Source organism: Marmota monax, unplaced genomic scaffold (genome assembly GCF_021218885.2).
Source record: "Marmota monax isolate L192 unplaced genomic scaffold, Marmota_monax_Labrador192_F-V1.1 WCK01_AAM20220418_F8-fsc00010, whole genome shotgun sequence".
Lineage (NCBI taxonomy): Eukaryota > Metazoa > Chordata > Mammalia > Rodentia > Sciuridae > Marmota > Marmota monax.
Window position 1 is genome coordinate 23,972,625 of NW_026692321.1, and position 17,300 is coordinate 23,989,924.

Below are 17,300 nucleotides of genomic sequence, written 5' to 3' on the forward strand. Positions count from 1 at the left end.
TGTGATTGGCTCCCCCATACCTCTGGTCTGTGTCCCAGAGCGCTTCTTGCTCTCTCTTCCTTATTTTTCTCCCCAGCCCTTTTTTGTATTTTACCTAGAGACAGGGTCTCACCGAATTGCTTAGGGCCTCACTGTTGCTGAGGCTGGCTTTGAACTCACAATTCTCCTGCCTCAGCTTTCCTGAGCTTCTTGGATTATAGTCGTGTGCCACCATACTTGGCTTTCAAACCATTCTTAATGATTGGTTTAAGCATATCCTATGTCTGGATATGCTTGCGTGTGTATGTGCTCTTCCTCTCTGTCTCCAGTTTTTACATTACCATCTTTTCTTAAAAACTACATCTTCATATCTGTTTTTGTTTATAACCAAGTGCCCATGACTTTCAGATGTGAAATTCCTGAAGTTTAGAAACTGGAAAGAAAAAAAAGTGGATTGGTGAAAGGACACAGTACTTTAGAGACTGTTTACCAAAATTTCTGAGCATATGTGAAAATTTGCAATATGTTACTCTCTCAGCAAGCACATTGTATATGTTCTTGTTAATAAAACAATATATACAATAGTAACTGAGCTCACTTTTGTTCAAGCCCATTTTTCGTATCATTTACCTTCTACCATCGCCTTCCAGGTTATTTTGAGCACTTGGTTTGCCCCTAACATAAGTGCATGATCCTTCTGTTCAACTAATGGGGCTGACAGTTAACCAAAAATCTCCTCAAATGCTTGAAACAGAACAGAACAAAACAAAACACTGTTTTGATAAAGTCATACTCAGATTGTTGACAGTGCAAGGATCATTTGCAAAATCATTTCAGAGGTGTGTGCCATTGTGATTAAATGGCTCACTTGTTGGGGATAGACCTAGAACAGAATCTAGGAACTTCACCTACCAGCGCTGCTTTTCCTATTTATCACTTCTGTAAAGGACTCCACTGCTCTGGAATATAATGGAATTGTTTTAGAATAAGTTACTTAAAGTTATCCTGATCTGAAAAACCTGAAGATGTAGTAATGCCCTTGTATTTTTAGTAAATTAGCAAGTGAAAAAGAATATTTTTGAGTCCAGTGGAGGATATAAGAGTACATTGTTGCCCTGGCTATAATATTCTATGGGTAGGAGAATCTTATTTAGGTGGTAGGCATGCTTATGGTAGAAAGAAGTACATTCTATATAAGAGTGAGATAGTTTTTTTTTTTTTAAATTCATCTTTTTAAAATAAAAAAAAAAATAGTAGGGAAAAAAATCCCTGCCAACCCTAAAGAGGCCTACTAGTTAAGACACACCCTGGAGAGGGGTGCAGAGAAGGTATAAGTATAGTACAACTGTCTTTGTATCATAATGTATAGAAAAGTAAGTTGCCACATGGTGCTTTATCATTTTCAAATACAGCATGGACATTCTCCTACTGTAATCCAATCTGTGTATTAAAATCAGAAAGTTAACATTAACATGTTACTATCATATAATCTTCAGAGATAAGCCTGCGAAACTGGTAGAAAAAGATAATTTGAGTAGTTCATTATGGAAAAAGTGTCATTATAATTCAGAGTTGAGAGAAGGCCCAAATATAACATCAGATAATTTTGTATACTCAATACAAATGGAATAACTAATGAAGATGGAGAGGAAGATGGTCAATAATGAAACTGCTGCCTACATGTTTGTCTAGGTACTCCATGGTGTCTGTATCCATTTAGATATTGAGTCTGGAGGTCTTTTGATGACAGATCACTTGACCACTGCATAGTGCCAGTTTCCGACTTTTCAGTTGGCTCTGGTTCCTTTTGTGAGTCAGCCACCTTAGTCTTCTTGGTCTGCTTCTTGCTATAGCCTCCAGGAGTTTAGTTATTTAGTACCAGGGTAGGAATTTCAGTACAGTGCAGGATTTCTTTTTTTTTTTTTTTTTGATTTCTTCAATGTGTATAGTTTGCAGCTGCTCGCTGCCCCTTGTAGATGATCTTGCAAGAATGAATGTTCAACCTGATAGCTGCTGCTGAGGAGTGAAGAACTCACTCTTTAGGATCAAACAGACATACTTTCTCCTTTCAGTTCATTCCTGAGAAAATAATTTTAAATGCAGTTTTTTATATAAAGTCTCCCTGATTGATATCGGAGAGTGATATTGTCAAATATCACTTTGTCATTATGTTGTGAAACAGGTATGCTAAAGAACAGTTTTTCTTAAAAAAAAAAAAAGTAAAGGACTGAACAATAATAGATTGTACTTATTATCTGTGTTCTTTAGGCTCTTGCAGACCAATTTGAAGATAAAGCTACATCTGTATTGGAACGATTAAAGGTTTTCTATTGCTGTCAAGTACCACCATACTGGGCCATTCAGGTACTTTTGTTTGTCCTTGGAAATGGAAAATTCTTTGTATTAGAAAAGGATAATTTCAACTTATGTTCGAATATTCAAACATTTGAGTGAAAATAATAAAAAAGTAGCTGGAGATTGCTAACTACTTCAAGTTGTTTTGATTAAAGTGATATTGGACTTTTAAAATATTTTTAAAATAATTTAAAACTGTATTAGTAGATGCTAGAAGTTAAATATAGAAGAACCATGAATGTTTTCATTTTCAAAGTAACTTTTTGTATTTAAAAACTCCTTTAAGCTGTGCACAGTAGTAATCCTAGCGACTTTGGATGCTGAGGCAGGAGGATCACAAGTTCAAGGCCAGACTCAGCAGTTTAGCAAGACCTTGTCTTAAAAAAAAAAGGGTAAAGGGCTAAGGCTATAGCTCAGTTGTATAGCATTTTGGGTTCAGTCTCTGGTACCAAATACATACATACATACATAAAAACTCCTGAAGAATGAATCTTAAACAAATGTGAAAATCAAAATGAAAGCATTTATATTTGGTACTTTATTTATTCATTTATTTATTTGGTACCAGGGATTGAACTCAGGGATGTTCAGTCACTGAACCACATCCCCAATCCATTTTTTATTTTACTATTTTTTTTTGAGACAGGATCTTGCTAAGTTGCTTAGGGCCTCACTGAGTTGCTGAGACTGGCTTTGAACTTGTGATCCTTCTACCTCAGGCTCCCGAGCCACTAGGATTACAGGCTTGTGCCACTGTATCCTGAGAGAGATGTCTAGCTGTTCTCTCTTCTCTTTTTTGCGGGAGAGGGGTACCGGGAATTTAACTCAGGGCCACTCCGCCACTGAGCCACATCCCCAGCCCTATTTTGTGCTTTAATTAGACACAGGGTTTCACTGAGTTGCTTCCTTTCTCAGTCTCCCGAGCCGCTGGGATTACAGGCATGCGCCACTGCACCTGGCTAGCTGCTCTCTTTCTAAGAGTATATGATTACCTTGTGTGGCTCTCAGGAGCCCATGTTGAGGTGGAGATTCTGGGCCCCTATACTGTGGTCTTCTTATACTATAGATGCGTCTCCCCTATTTTATAAACTTTTATCACTGAAGATTTGTAAAATTTTGTCACTGAAGGTTTATAAAATTTTATCACTCAAGATTATGTACCTAATTCAGTTTCTTAATTTATGGAGAATATTGAGGCCCAGTGCAATTAACTTTCCAGCATTGATCAATATATGAACTTGATCCCTGGTGTCCTGATGTTGAGTCTCATTTGCCTCCTTTTTATATCTCTTCCTTGGATTGTGTTTGCTAATAACAGCCAACTTTTGCTGCACACTTAGTGTGGTGTATGCATGTTTGTTTTTTTTTTTGCAGTTTTTATGTATTAAACTTATTTTATTACAATGATTTTATAAAAATATCCCTATTTTACAGATGGGGAAGCTATAGCACAAAGAGGTTAAATAGAGTCAAATGATGCCAGTCAGAGGCTTCTAAATGATTTGGCAACTGTTGGCATTTTATTCAGTGGCCTGTGCTCTCTCTTGTGCATTATGTACATAAGTAGTATTTAGAATTGTAAATGCCACCTACTGTTCAATGACTCAGAATCCCCATTGTAAGATTTCTTAGAGTAGGTTATAGTCTTAAAGTAGATGTGTTTTACACTTTGGAATTCACTTTATGTATTGAAGGAGTCTCAGTAAAATACAGGTCAATAAAAAGTTTTTCCATATTTTTCAAAGGCAGTACCTTCTTCATCAAGAAGGTGTTGACAGCTAGAATTTTTTGGAATGTTTTTGACTCTGATCTGGGAAATTTATAAATGCTCTATGCTATGTTGTCATGGGAGATAAATACTTCCAACCTTGCATTAGGATGACTAAATATGTCTGTTGAGGGTATAGCCTTTGTATCTGTTTCTGAACAGAAGCATTAGGAAACTTAAATACTGTTCTAGTAGATTGAATGTTTATCTTGCCTGCATGTAGATTTTAGAAGCTGTTGATTTTAGAATCCTTAGGCAGTTAGATAAAGATTTTTTTCATTAAGAAGTTAAATCGCTTTTTTTCTTACATGAAGGGAATAATCATATCTTTATTTTAGAGATTAGGAGATAATAGCACAATTATTATAAAAAGAGTATTAGACTTTCTTCTGCCACTAACTGGCTGTATTATCTTGGATGTCACTAACTTCCTTCATTTATTAAATAAAAAAATTGATGTACTTACTGTATGAACACCAAGATTTATTCTACCTCCCATATGCTATGTATAGTTTTTGAAAAGATTTCATGAAATGCTCCCAAATAGCCAAACTCTCCTATATTTCATGGAATAAAAAAATATGGGATCACCCCCTTATTTGAGAATATATTAGCTTATAGTTCTCTCATGTATTTCATTTTGCTTTTTCGTTTTTTTAATCCTAGATCTTCCATATCCATTAGCTTCTTGACTCTTTAAAAAAAATTTTGTTTTGAGTTGTAGATGGACATAATACCTTTATTTATTTTATTTATTTAGTTTTGTGTGGTGCTGAGGATTGAACCCAGTGCCTCATATGTGCTAGGCAAGCGTTCTACCATTGCGCTACAACCCCAGCCCCAGCTTCTTGACTCTTAAATGTGTGTCCAATTTCTTTTATACCCCTTTTTACATTTAAAAAAAAATTTTTTTTTTTGTAGTTGTAGAAGGACAGAATGCCTTTATTTTATTTGTTTATTTTTTGTGGTGCTGAGGGATCAAACCTAGTGCCTCATGCATGCTAGGCAAGCGCTCTGCCACTGAGCTACAGCCCCATCCCCTTTACATTTTTTTTAATAGTTTGATACAGGGTCTTGCAAAATTTCTGAGACTCATCTCCGACTCATGATTCTCCTGCCTCGGCCTCCCTACTTGCTGGGATTACAGGTGTGCACCACAGTGCCAACACCAATTTTCAGTATAAAAAAGGTGTATTTAAAAGAGAAAACAATATAGCTCTCACTAGTGTGCAAGTGTACCTTTTCTCCTTTTTTTTCTTCCACTTTTCTAAATTTTTTTCCATTTCCGTAGGATGGACCATTTATAAACCATGATACTTTTTCTGTTGAACACTTGTCACCTTCTTTGACCTTATCACAATTTGCTCCTTTTTATCTGCCAGGCACTAGGAAATTAGGTACTAAGATGGTTAGAATTTGCTTAAAATAAGTCTTAAGAAAACCTGAGTGAGAAAGAGCTGGAGATGCCTTCATATAGAAAGTTTACGTGGACTGATGCATATGGATTTCATGTCATCTGCAGTACCTGCTCAGAGTTTAAAAAAAAAAAAATTTTTTTTACCAGATTTTACTGTCACAAATCAGATTGTCATGTATAGAATCTTTAGGTAAGAAGGAAATATTAATTTTCTTTGAAGTTCTTTTGAAAGCTTGTAATAAAATCAACATATTGAATATTTTGAACAGGTTTCTATATTGTATTTCAATTTTTCATCCCCTCTAATGAAGTTTGCTAAAGTAAAGGTAAGTATTGGATCATTACAGATTCTTAATTAGAAGTTGAATTATAGAAATTGTACATTTATTACAATAAGTTGCCCTTAAAAAGTCAGGTTGGGTATATCTGCAAGTGAAACACGAATCTCACTTTTTACATTAAGAATAATTATCAAGAAGTGTTAATTATTCTAACTGGTTTTTCTAGCGCCAACTGGCAAGTTTGCTGTTTGATTTGGGATGTACCAGTTCGGCTCTTCAGATCTTTGAGAAGCTAGAAATGTGGGAAGACGTGGTCATTTGCTATGAGAGGGCTGGGCAGCATGGGAAGGTATGTAGTGATAAAGTCCTGTGTCCTGGTGAGACCTGTCTCCCTTTGAACATCTTCTTCCTTGCTGTTTTTTAAACTCGCTTTTACCAAAATTCACTTATTTCATTTTTTTCCAGAAAACTTTAAAAATTTTTTTTAAATAGCTGTTGGGGCAGATTATTTTATGTGTCTACAAAAGAGAAAGAAGACTGATATTAATTTGATATTTAAATGAAAGCTTTGAAGACACTGCATTTTGATCTTCACCCTTCATTGACTCTTTTCTATAGGACAACTTCAAAGTGAAATACTAGGAATTATTTTAATTTTCACCAGGTTTCCTGATGATGAGGTTATGGGCTTAAGGAGGTGACCTAGGCAGGCCATTAGCTGACTTGGTTTGTGTAAGATCCACAGGGTGTTGCAGTCCCTTTTGAGTCAAAGAGTTGTCAGGTGTGTGCTGCATGTTTAATTCCACTGTCAAATTGGGTCAAGAGGGGGAAATGTTGCAATATTTGCATCTGTTAGTAATCTGTTGTTTTTCCACTTATACATGAGCAGAATTTTAAGACCAGTGACTCTGCATTGTGAGTGGTCATGTGTTAATTCTGAATTAAGTGTTTAAATGACTGAGTAGAGTAAAACCCATAAATTGGCTTGCTTATAGCTATAGACAACCTTTTGCCATCACTCTAAAGGTAAAAATTAGTTTGAGTACATATTGTTCTTAAATACCTTCCAAAGTATGTCTATTTTAGGCTTATAATTCTTTCATTAGTTAATGGCAGTGAAGGTCTTTGAACTGTTTTGGCTTAAGGTTTCTCCAGCATAGGGCTAAGGTTTTCCTGTAGAAGGTTGTAAAATTATTAACATTATGGTTCTGGGGAAGGACTCCACAATCATCCATGCCAGATCCATCCTTTTCTAAGTGAGAAGAGTCATTTTCCTTAGGATTTTTCCTCCGAGGATTTTTCCTCTGATCACAGCGCTAGTTACTGTTATTTACTCGAAAGAAAGTGTAGCAGAGTGGTTAAGAGCACAGCCTCTGGTGCTAGGCTGCCTGGATTCAGATACCAGCCTGGCCATGTACGAGCTCTGTGATGTTACCATATTCATCTGGAAACACGCAACCTGCTTACCTTCTAGGTTTCTGTGACACAGTATATGAAGAGCACATGGAATGGGGCTTACTTTATATGTGCTCTGGGATTGTTTGTTGTTATACTTCTCTGATTCTAAGATATATATTTTTTTCATATTTTTTGTATCTCATCAAGTTATCAATACCTCTGCATGTGTAGGCATAGTTACGGCTATATTCAGTACCATCATTTCAGTTGATCTATGGACACAGTGTCAGCACTCTGTATGTTGACTTTAATTGCCTTTTAAAATAACTTCAAAAAGATTTAATTATGATTTGGCTTTGAAATAAAAAGTTATAGATTACAGAGAAAAGGACAGAACCTAAGTAGAGAGATGTAAATTTGGAATTAGTGAAATAAATACCATTGGAGAAGTCATGACTCCATCAACAATCAAATGCTTTGTGGGAGCCAAGAAAGGAAGAAACCCAAAAGGAGATGATGTTTTGTTTTATACAGAGAGGTGTTGAAAAAATAAAAGGCTGCCATTTAAAATGTCAAGTAATGTATTAAAGGGAGGAAGGGTTGCGGGAGGCGGGCAGCGAAGAGTGCGAGGCTCTTTTGTTCGGCTGAGGGGAGGGCTGTTGGCTGGGGCCTGCTGTACACTGCTACAGCTAGGGGCTCGACTGTGGCCACCCCGCTTGTTGCTTTACTGGGCGCCACTCCCCCGGCTGGCCCTACTCGACGTGCCAGTAGCGCGACACTGATTCCTCCTGGACTCTTGGGCGCTGCTCTGAGCAGCGTCACCCTTTACACCAGAAAGCTGGCAGGCGCTATGGGGAAAAAACAAAATAAGAAGAAAGTAGAGGAGGTATTAGAAGAAGAAGAAGAGGAATATGTGGTGGAAAAAGTTCTCGATCGTCGGGTTGTAAAGGGCAAAGTGGAGTACCTCCTAAAGTGGAAAGGTTTCTCCGATGAGGACAATACATGGGAGCCAGAAGAGAACCTGGATTGTCCCGACCTCATTGCTGAGTTTCTTCAGTCACAGAAAACAGCACATGAGACAGATAAATCAGAGGGCGGCAAGCGTAAAGCTGATTCGGATTCTGAAGATAAGGGAGAAGAGAGCAAACCAAAGAAGAAAAAAGAAGTCTGAAAAGCCACGGGGCTTTGCCCGGGGTTTGGAGCCGGAGCGGATTATTGGAGCTACAGACTCCAGTGGAGAGCTCATGTTCCTGATGAAATGGAAAAACTCTGATGAAGCTGACCTGGTCCCTGCCAAGGAAGCCAATGTCAAGTGCCCACAGGTTGTCATATCCTTCTATGAGGAAAGGCTGACGTGGCATTCCTACCCCTCGGAGGATGATGATAAAAAAGATGACAAGAATTAACTCTTCTGAGTACCAGCCCCTGTCGCCTGTGACTGTGGGTTTAAGTGGGGAGGGAAGGAGTTCTACTTGTCTTGACACCATAAAGGTGGCTTGAGAAGATGTCCTTTGAAGAAACAGTCTAGTTTCTGTGCCCTGCAGCAGCCCAAGTGCTTTAAAGCCGTTCCAAGCTGTATAGTTTGCACACCCATCCCAGTGGAGGGGAAAGGGGTAAGTGTTTCAAGGCAACCCATTCTGCACTTTATTGAGAAAAGCAAAGGGCCTTCTATGAAGGACAAAATTTGCAGAATTGGGTATGTGGGAAGGCAAAAAATACTGTTGATCTTCAAAGAGCATCTCCACAACCCACAGCCTTTCTTCCCAATAGTGTTAATTCTGCATTTTTACAGCGTAGCATGTGTGTAGTTACTGGTGTATTATTTGGGGTGGGAGGGATTGGGCAGGGAAGAAGGGAGATGCATAGATCATTTTCTTTAAAATTTGGGGCCTGACTCTGTGAAACAATGGAAAGAACGAGTAACTAATGATTTGGTTCTATGTCCAGAATATTTTACCTTATTCAAAAAAAAAAAAAAAAGTCATTGGCACCATAAATGAGGACTGTGAGAGACTGTTTAAAAGCTGTGAAAGCCTGAAACCTATAAGCCAAGGTGTTCCCTGCCTGAGTTAATGTTGTTCCCCACAAAGGACTAAGCCAGTTCCTAAGTTACCAAAGCTGCCATTCTGGAGATAGAAACTGACTGAGGTGGGAAGGTCTTTTATTGGAGAGTATACCCAGGCAGATTATTCTGTCTTAGAGGTGCTAATTCTTGCAATCAGACAAAAAGACCCTTTCTTTTCCAATTATGAACTTATAAATAAAATCAGCTTGTCCATCTAAGCCACTGGCTAAAGTACTAGGGGAGGGGCCAAAGGGGTACAGGAAATGGAAGAGTAGGGAAAGAGGAGGGCCCACACTCCGCTTGGTAACTGTTGGAGCCTCTGCTTTTTAAACTTTGAACTCTGAAACCATAAGTGGCAGAGTTCAGTCACTGACAGCACAAGTTTCATTAGTCAATTCAAAGGTTGAGTGGTTTCAAAAGCCCTGGTCTCAGGAGATTAGCTTTCATATTGGGGCAGTGGTTCACTTTAAACACATTTTTAAATTTTTTTATGAAGAAAAAAAATATTATGAATTAACTGATACCTAAAATGCCGTCTTGAATCATGAAATCAAAGTTCTTGATATCATCTAGACCTGCATCTAGAGCTACATTATAAAATCTTTTTAGGCATGTATTAGGTTTCTGTGAGATTTTTCTTTAAATGTAAACTTCATACACACTGTTAGTTTTTGTCTTAATAAAACTATAGATTTATAAAAAAAAAAAAAAAAGAGGAAGAATTGCCAAACTTTCCTGAGTAGATTGGAAAAAAATCAAAGCAATGAGAAATTGGTGTGATTCATTCAAACATTAGATCATAATTAAAAGCATTTTTTCTTTCTTTGTTAAGAGTTTGCCTTATGATTGATGGCATCTCAAATTTGATAAAACATCCTGTTATGTTTCTTCAGGGCCTTATTTTATTTTATTTTTTTTAGTGTCTATTGCCTGTCACTAAAGTAATACTCCAGTGTTTAATGAAGGAATGCATAGGTGAATGAATAGGTGACTTCCAGTCTGATGTGGCTCCCATTGCTTCGTTCTTTATTTGTTGGTCTCTCACACTGGTCAAGTAATAAATAAATGACTGTATAGGAGAATATGGTAGTTTTTGAAAAGTAATTTTTGAAATAATTAAGCAGATTGATGAATTGTGAATACCTAAAGCATGTTTTGAAATATTAAGTTAGCTTAATCATTTTAGGAAATATGTAAAGCTAGATTCCCTAGTTGCAGAAAAAGAATGTAATGCATCTGTTCCCCTTAGAGAAGGGGCTTGACTGTCCCCTAAGCAGTTGTGATATTATTTTCTAAAATTGGCACATGACCTTGTAAGAATTGTCCTATGGTTAGGATAACTGCATATGTTTCTAAATTCTCTTAGAAATGTGCATATTTTAATTTTTAGAATGTATATATTTTTTTTAAAGAGAGAGAGAGAATTTTAATATTTTCATTTTTTAGTTTTCGGCGGACACACCATCTTTGTTTGTATGTGGCACTGAGGATCGAACCCGGGCCACACGCATGCCAGGCGAGCGCGCTACTGCTTGAGCCACATCCCCAGCCCTAAATGTATATTTTGTCTTAAGTCTTTTTGTGAGTTCTAGCCAAGCAATCCCCCAAAATCTTGATTTTAAAAGTTGATTTTACTATTTTATTTGTTTCATAAAAAATCTTCCTTACCTGTTTTTTGAATGTTACATTTGTAGGTCAGTTTAGCCATATACCCTAAAAAGGTTTGCTTCAAGTTGGAAACAAATGTTTTATTTCTTAAACAGTTGAGATTCTTTTAGTATTTGGTCATGTGCCAGTAGTTTTCACCACATTTTGATTTAACTAGAAGTTTGTGAACTTTTAATCCTTGCATTTAATGCTTAATGGCATAATTTATTTTTTAAAAGGCAAATTCAGAGAATTGTCTAATTCTAATGATTTTATTCTGGTACTCTGGACACTCACACTGTGCTGCCGTAGGGGCTCAGGCTTTCTAATTTAGAAATTACCTGCAGTTATTCTCGCTGTTTAATGGTCACTGGCAAAACATTTGAGATTTATTTTGCTTGACCTTGGGATCAAAACTGGTTCTCATTTGTTACCATTTACTCTTTTGGGTTATCCGGCTCCTGTAGCTGATGGCAGATTCTTATTTTGTTGAGCAAATTGGCTCTCCAAGTGAGCAGCAAAGACTGCACTGGCATAAGCTGCCTGGGGGATGGCAGTGAGGGTGGAAAGTTGGGGGGGGGGTGATATGTTTCTGGAAAGTAAGGCTTATGTGAGATTCCATAGCCAAATATTTTATTGTGCTACATTTGCAAATCATTGTAATTGTGGACTCTTTAAAAAAAAGTTTTCATTTAAGGTGCAAGTAAATGTTTTACTTCTAAAACAGTTTTTTTTTTTTTTTTTAAAGCAGTTGCTTTTAATTTTTTGTTTTGGGGGTTTGTTTTCTAAGATAGAGTTTCTTTTAATGATTTAAAAGATTTCCCATGCTATAGCCAAAGTGATCTTCCTAAAGACAAATCTGACCATGTCATTCCCACCCCCTCAGCAACTTCCTTTTTTCTCCAGAGTTAAATTAGAGCCCTTGAGAGCAAATAGTTTACGGACTTTTCATGATCTTGCTCCTGGATCCGTTGCCAACTGTTTCCCCCTACTCTTTGCCTGCCTCATCCTCCTTCATACTCTCTCATCCAAGTTGTTCCTGAAGTTCCAGCGAGATTAACTATTTGTAATTTCCTGTCTTTGCAGCACTGCCTCAGTCAGGGGCTTTTACATGCTCCTTTTGTCTGTCTAGAGTGCTAGTCTTTCAGCTAACTCGTATTTATTCTTCAGGTTTCTCCGTGATTATTGCTGTCTACAGAGAACCTTCCTGATACTTCCCAGATTTGGGGTTGCTCTCCCTCCTATGGCTTCCTATAGCATCCAAGACTACTCTTGATATATATCCCATTTACTAGCTTCTCTGACTTATTCATGTAAGCTTCTAAGAACCAGACCTGTGTCTGTATTATTTACAGCTATCTCCCCAGAATCTAGCACAGGCCTTGCACAGAGCAAATATTTGAAAATATTTGCTGAATGAATGACTGGTATGGGTTTGCTGAATGATTACTGCATTAAAGCAAATCTCCACATCCTTCATTCCTTATGGATGATTTTACATGTGGCAAAAGATACCTTTCCAACTGCTGCCACACTGTTCTCTCTCTGAAGACAGATTATGAGATTTCCCCCTTTTATTTGAACTTTTTAACTTTAGCAATAGAAACAGGAACCTTCAAGATTCTTTGATTCTTACTCAGTAAATGCTAAAGACACTGACCATTTTGTCATGTAATGTAATTTTTGAGTGCCTTTCTTATACTACATTCTTTATGTAATTATTTTGTAACTATCATATACTATTCATAACCACCTACAAAGTATGAATTATTCTTAATAAGTGGCAGATTTTGGAGTCTGATTTCAGACTTCCTTTCCTCTAAAGCCTGTACTCTTCCCCACACTTGCCTACCATCATGGTTACTGTTAATCCCTTAAAAATTTGATATTAGATTTGTAGGTTAAAACTTGTTGTGCTCACTTGAATGAGAAAAATAGGCAAAATAATTGAAAATACTCACAGCTTGGTAAAGCAAATAGGAGATGATCAGCTAATTGGATAACTAGGGCCTGTTTTAAATTACTCTGTTTTATCTTGGACCTGGAATATTTGTGTTGGCAAATACTCTGAAAAGTCAAGCCAGAGAGTATTATATGTCGCCACACATATAATATAAAAAGCGATTAGTGAATGGTTGGCTCTGTGAGAGAATGGATAGGACTAGGTAGCACCACAGACCTTGTCTAGAGGAGTGTCTAGCTGGGGTGAGGGGAAGTGCTTCGCACTTTTCATGTCCCAGTTGCTACTCACAGAACAAGGATTTAGACTAGGAGGAAACTGCCCTTCTGTTAAGAGGCGGGTCCTCTACAAGAGGAGAAGGTGCTTTGATGCTGCTTGGCTCTGCCCTGTTCATCCTTACTCTGTGTCAAGAATGGTAGAGCACCTTCCCAGGAGTCCGTCTCCCTGTCTTTGAGAACCAGACTCTATAGTGAAAATCAGAATCCACATTTCTCTCTGCTTCAGGGAAAAGGGAATTTGACTACTACACCCATGGTTGTGAGTTCTAGGTATACACAGGCACATGTGCGCACACACACACACACATATACACTTCTTTTTTACTCCTAAAGCCATTGCCAAGGAGACCAAATCCGACTAATAGTGTGTTCTTAAATTGTTAGCCTGCCTTTTTTCCATCTGCTTGGAGCAAATCTCTAGTTAGTATGCCAAAGTTTATCATATCTAAGTCCTCAGAGACACTTTTTATAGTTGGTTCTATCTCTGAGTCTGGAGCTCATTTTTTCTCTTGCATTTTTTGCCAGGAGAGCTTCCTTTGGTTGTTAGTCTGCCAGTTCCCCTTCCCTGTGTACTTCCCAGACACAAGGTCAGATGAGGACCATTGCTTATCACACATTAGAATTTTAATTCATCTTATTAATTTACAAAAATCAAGGCAAAAATCACAGCCATGAAGGGCATTTTGATAATTACTTCTGACTCACTGAACTTAACTTTCACCTGTACTCTTTACCCCAAACCCAGGGCCTCTTCCCTGGCAGAGTGCTTTCTGGAATCCTTATTTTTCTCTTTCCTTTCTTTCTTTTCTTTTCTTTTTTTTTTTTTTGTGTGTGTGGTATGTGTGATGCTAGGGATCAAATTCAGGACCTTATACATGCCGGGCAGGTGCTACCATTGAGTCACATCATCAGCTCTGAAATCTTAATAGTTCTTAGGGTAGTGTTTCCCTCCTTCGAATCTCAAATTTCTCATATAACAGCTTACAGAAAAACAGACTGTCACAAATATGGAATGTTTTTCAGTATGTTAACCCCTTTACTTGTATATATCTCAGGTTCTCAGTTACCTCTGAACCAATTGATCAAAAGGTGCCTCATCATTCCCGTCATCATGTACAACCATAATGCACCACTTTAAAAATGTGGGGAAAGGGTTGTGGCTCAGCGGTAGAGCACTTGCCTAGCATGTGCGAGGCCCTGGGTTCGAGCCTCAGCACCACGTAAAAATTAATAAATAAAATAAAGATAATGTGTCTAACTACAAGTAAAAAATAAATATTAAAAAAATGTGGGGGGAAAAAGGTGTACCATCAGGGTGAGAAACTCCTTGGATACTTAGGATCTCCTTTTACGCCATCTATTTTGTTTTTCAGTGGTTTTAGTACTAAGAAAAGTTGTTTCCTAGGTATAGTCACTTGGTTAGGATAGCTTGTGACATTCAGATTCTACTAGATGACTCTGTTCACTAGTATAAATTATTTATTTATTTATGCATTATACTAATACATGATAGCGGGATTTGTTACATATTCATACATGTTCACAATAGAACAATATAATTTTATTAATTTTGTTCCCCAGTCATATAGTGATACTCAAACATTGATTTTAGCCAGATTATGTCCCATAAAGGAGTTGATCTCTGTCCCCAAATGGGAAGAACCTTTTTTATTTTTCTTTAAAATCTGAAGGCCCTTGGAAAACACTGTAAGCTCTTTGTGGTTTTAGTGTAAGTATCAGTTGAATTACCCCAACACTTACATAGTCTGTGTGCTGAGGCAGTAATATTTCAAAGATGAATAATAGAGTTTACATGCAACCTGATTATGGTCTGATAGTACTGATATATGTGAATAGAATATTTGAGTATGATATGACAAGGGTTAAGATAGAAGAATGCACAGATTCCATATTCTTTTGGGCCCTTATCTCTCTCTCTTTCTCTCTCAGCTATCCTTCTCTAAAGCAATAGTCTACTTGGTTTTATCTCTTTTTTGTTTGTTCATATTTGTTGATATTTGTGGTGTCAAGGATTGAACCCAGGGGTACTATTACTACTACTGAACTATAATTCTAGTCCTTTTTATGTTTTTTTTTTTTTTTTTTCCCCTCAAATTTTGAGGCAGGGTCTCACAAAGTTGCTGAGTCTGGCCTTGAACTTGCAATCCTTTTGTCTTAGCCTCTTGAGTGGCTAGGATTACAGGCATGCACCACTGCACCCAGCCAATTGGTATCTTGTACAGACTCCTTTCTGAGTTTCCTAGGACTCATCTTGTGATTCTCCACACTCATGAAAACCTGATATTTGGTTGATATTAGGCTTCAATGTGAAAATTTAGCTCTATTTATCTAATATTGGTAGTTATTTTTCTCTCTGACCTCACTGTATTGGTTCCTTTTGGATCAGTTAAATAATTACCTACTTAACAGTTGACACAGCAATTCTTCTATCTTTGAATAAGCTGTTGACTGGTGTGATTGTTTGCAGAAAATTTTAGTGTTCCTCAAGAATATTTTAAGTCCTTTCCTTCTTCCTAGTAGTGAAATCTCAAGCTTTTTTACTTTCCAGTTTTTTCCAGTGGAAGGAAGGATAAACATTCCTTTTTCCAGGAAGAAGATAAGCATTCATTCAGGGTTTACCATGTGCCTCCCAAAGGCTAGGTACACTTCATATCGAATTCTTTCAACCTGAGGTAGGTAAAGTACACATGAAGATCAACCCCTCAAAACACTAGTTTCAACTTGTTCACGGTCATACATTTAGTAAATAACTGTCATTTGATCTGTTTTTCTGACTAAAAGCACCTACTTTCTCATGGCTCTTCCTCTTGTAGTTGGATGTCTGTTGTATGGATCATACAACACAATTTTCTAGGAATGTGTTAGAGCTCATTTGTTTTTTTGAAGAATCAGCACCCTCTAGCTTTGAAAAGAGGGGTATTCATTGTTTCATTCAACTGAAATTCTAGTAGACATGGCTTGAGAGCTGTATCCAGGGACTCAAGTGATGTCATCCTGACTTTGTTGTTCAGACATGATGGCCACAGGAAGCCCAAGTTTAGTAATTCCACTGGGAAACTATACTCAATTTCATATCTCTAACAAATGGTTTATAAAAGGCTAAGAGATCTGAGTGATGTGCTTTCCTTCTGATAGACTTTACCTGAACCCACGTGGACTGGATCTCTTCGGGGAAGAGGAATCCTGTTATAAGATCAGGGAAGAGCTGGGCGTGCTTGTGCATGCCTGTAATCCCAGCTACTCAGAGGCTGAGGCAGGAGGAGCACATATTCAAGGCTGGCCTCAGCAATTTAGTGAGGCTCTAAGCAACTTAGCGAGACCCAGTCTCAAAATAAAAAGGGCTGGGATATGGCTTAGCATATCCCTGCATTCATTCCTGGTACCAAAAAAAAAAAAAAAAAGATCAGGGAACAGATGCTGAGCATGAGAAAAAAAAAGCAACTCAAGTCCACATTGGGTGGGAGTTCAATGCTCTAAATCTGGAGTAGCAAACTGACAGCTTTACATGTGTGTTCGTTGCCACAGATTATATTAAGAATGATAATTAGTTGTGTAGAATTGAAAAATAAAATAGATTATTGGGACAGCCTAGTTTTGTATATATACAAAGGGTAAGGGAATGACCTTTGGGGTTTGCATCTGACAAAATTCTTGCAAGCACTGCAGGTTCATTACAGCTTGTTGTCCCACTTAAATATCCTTTGCATTTGTGGGAATGTATTTTAACCTATTTAATAGACATTTAGATGAAAATTTTCTAGTGTCTTATAAAATGTACATGACTGTTTTCCCATGGGGAAGTAGCTTCCCATAGCTAGTGAACACCAAAGCTTTTACATTCTGTGAAGATTTCTGGCCACTCATTTTAATGTTGCAAGTGATGTTACACAGCCTATGCACAGTGGCCTTGTGTGTTATTTGTATTCACTGGGCACGGATTTTGTAGTTCTTTATTCGGTAATAAATTATGTAAATTTGGTGTATAAGAGGAGGAGAAAGGAGAAAAACAAGGACATTTTAAAGAGAATGAAAGCGACTGAAGAATGCATTGTGAAGAAAGGAAATATATTGCCTTTAAGCACCACCCTTGGGAAAGATCTTTTTTTTTTTTTTTTAGCAGAAAGAAGAGTT

The 17,300-nt window shown here is 37.4% G+C and overlaps 1 protein-coding gene and 1 pseudogene across 3 annotated transcripts in view; both read left to right on the plus strand.

Annotated features, from left to right (window-relative positions):
* The window catches only part of Ttc27 (tetratricopeptide repeat domain 27), a 168,012-nt gene that overhangs the window by 75,147 nt on the left and 75,565 nt on the right, over positions 1–17,300 (plus strand). For all 3 annotated transcript variants that reach the window (XM_046441613.1, XM_058578456.1, XM_058578455.1), the window contains 2 exons: positions 2,248–2,343; positions 6,027–6,149. In XM_046441613.1, coding sequence (XP_046297569.1) covers positions 2,248–2,343; positions 6,027–6,149 — 219 coding nt within the window. The remainder of the gene's footprint in view (positions 1–2,247; positions 2,344–6,026; positions 6,150–17,300) is intronic.
* Positions 7,836–8,847, plus strand: LOC124090773 (chromobox protein homolog 1-like; annotated as a pseudogene).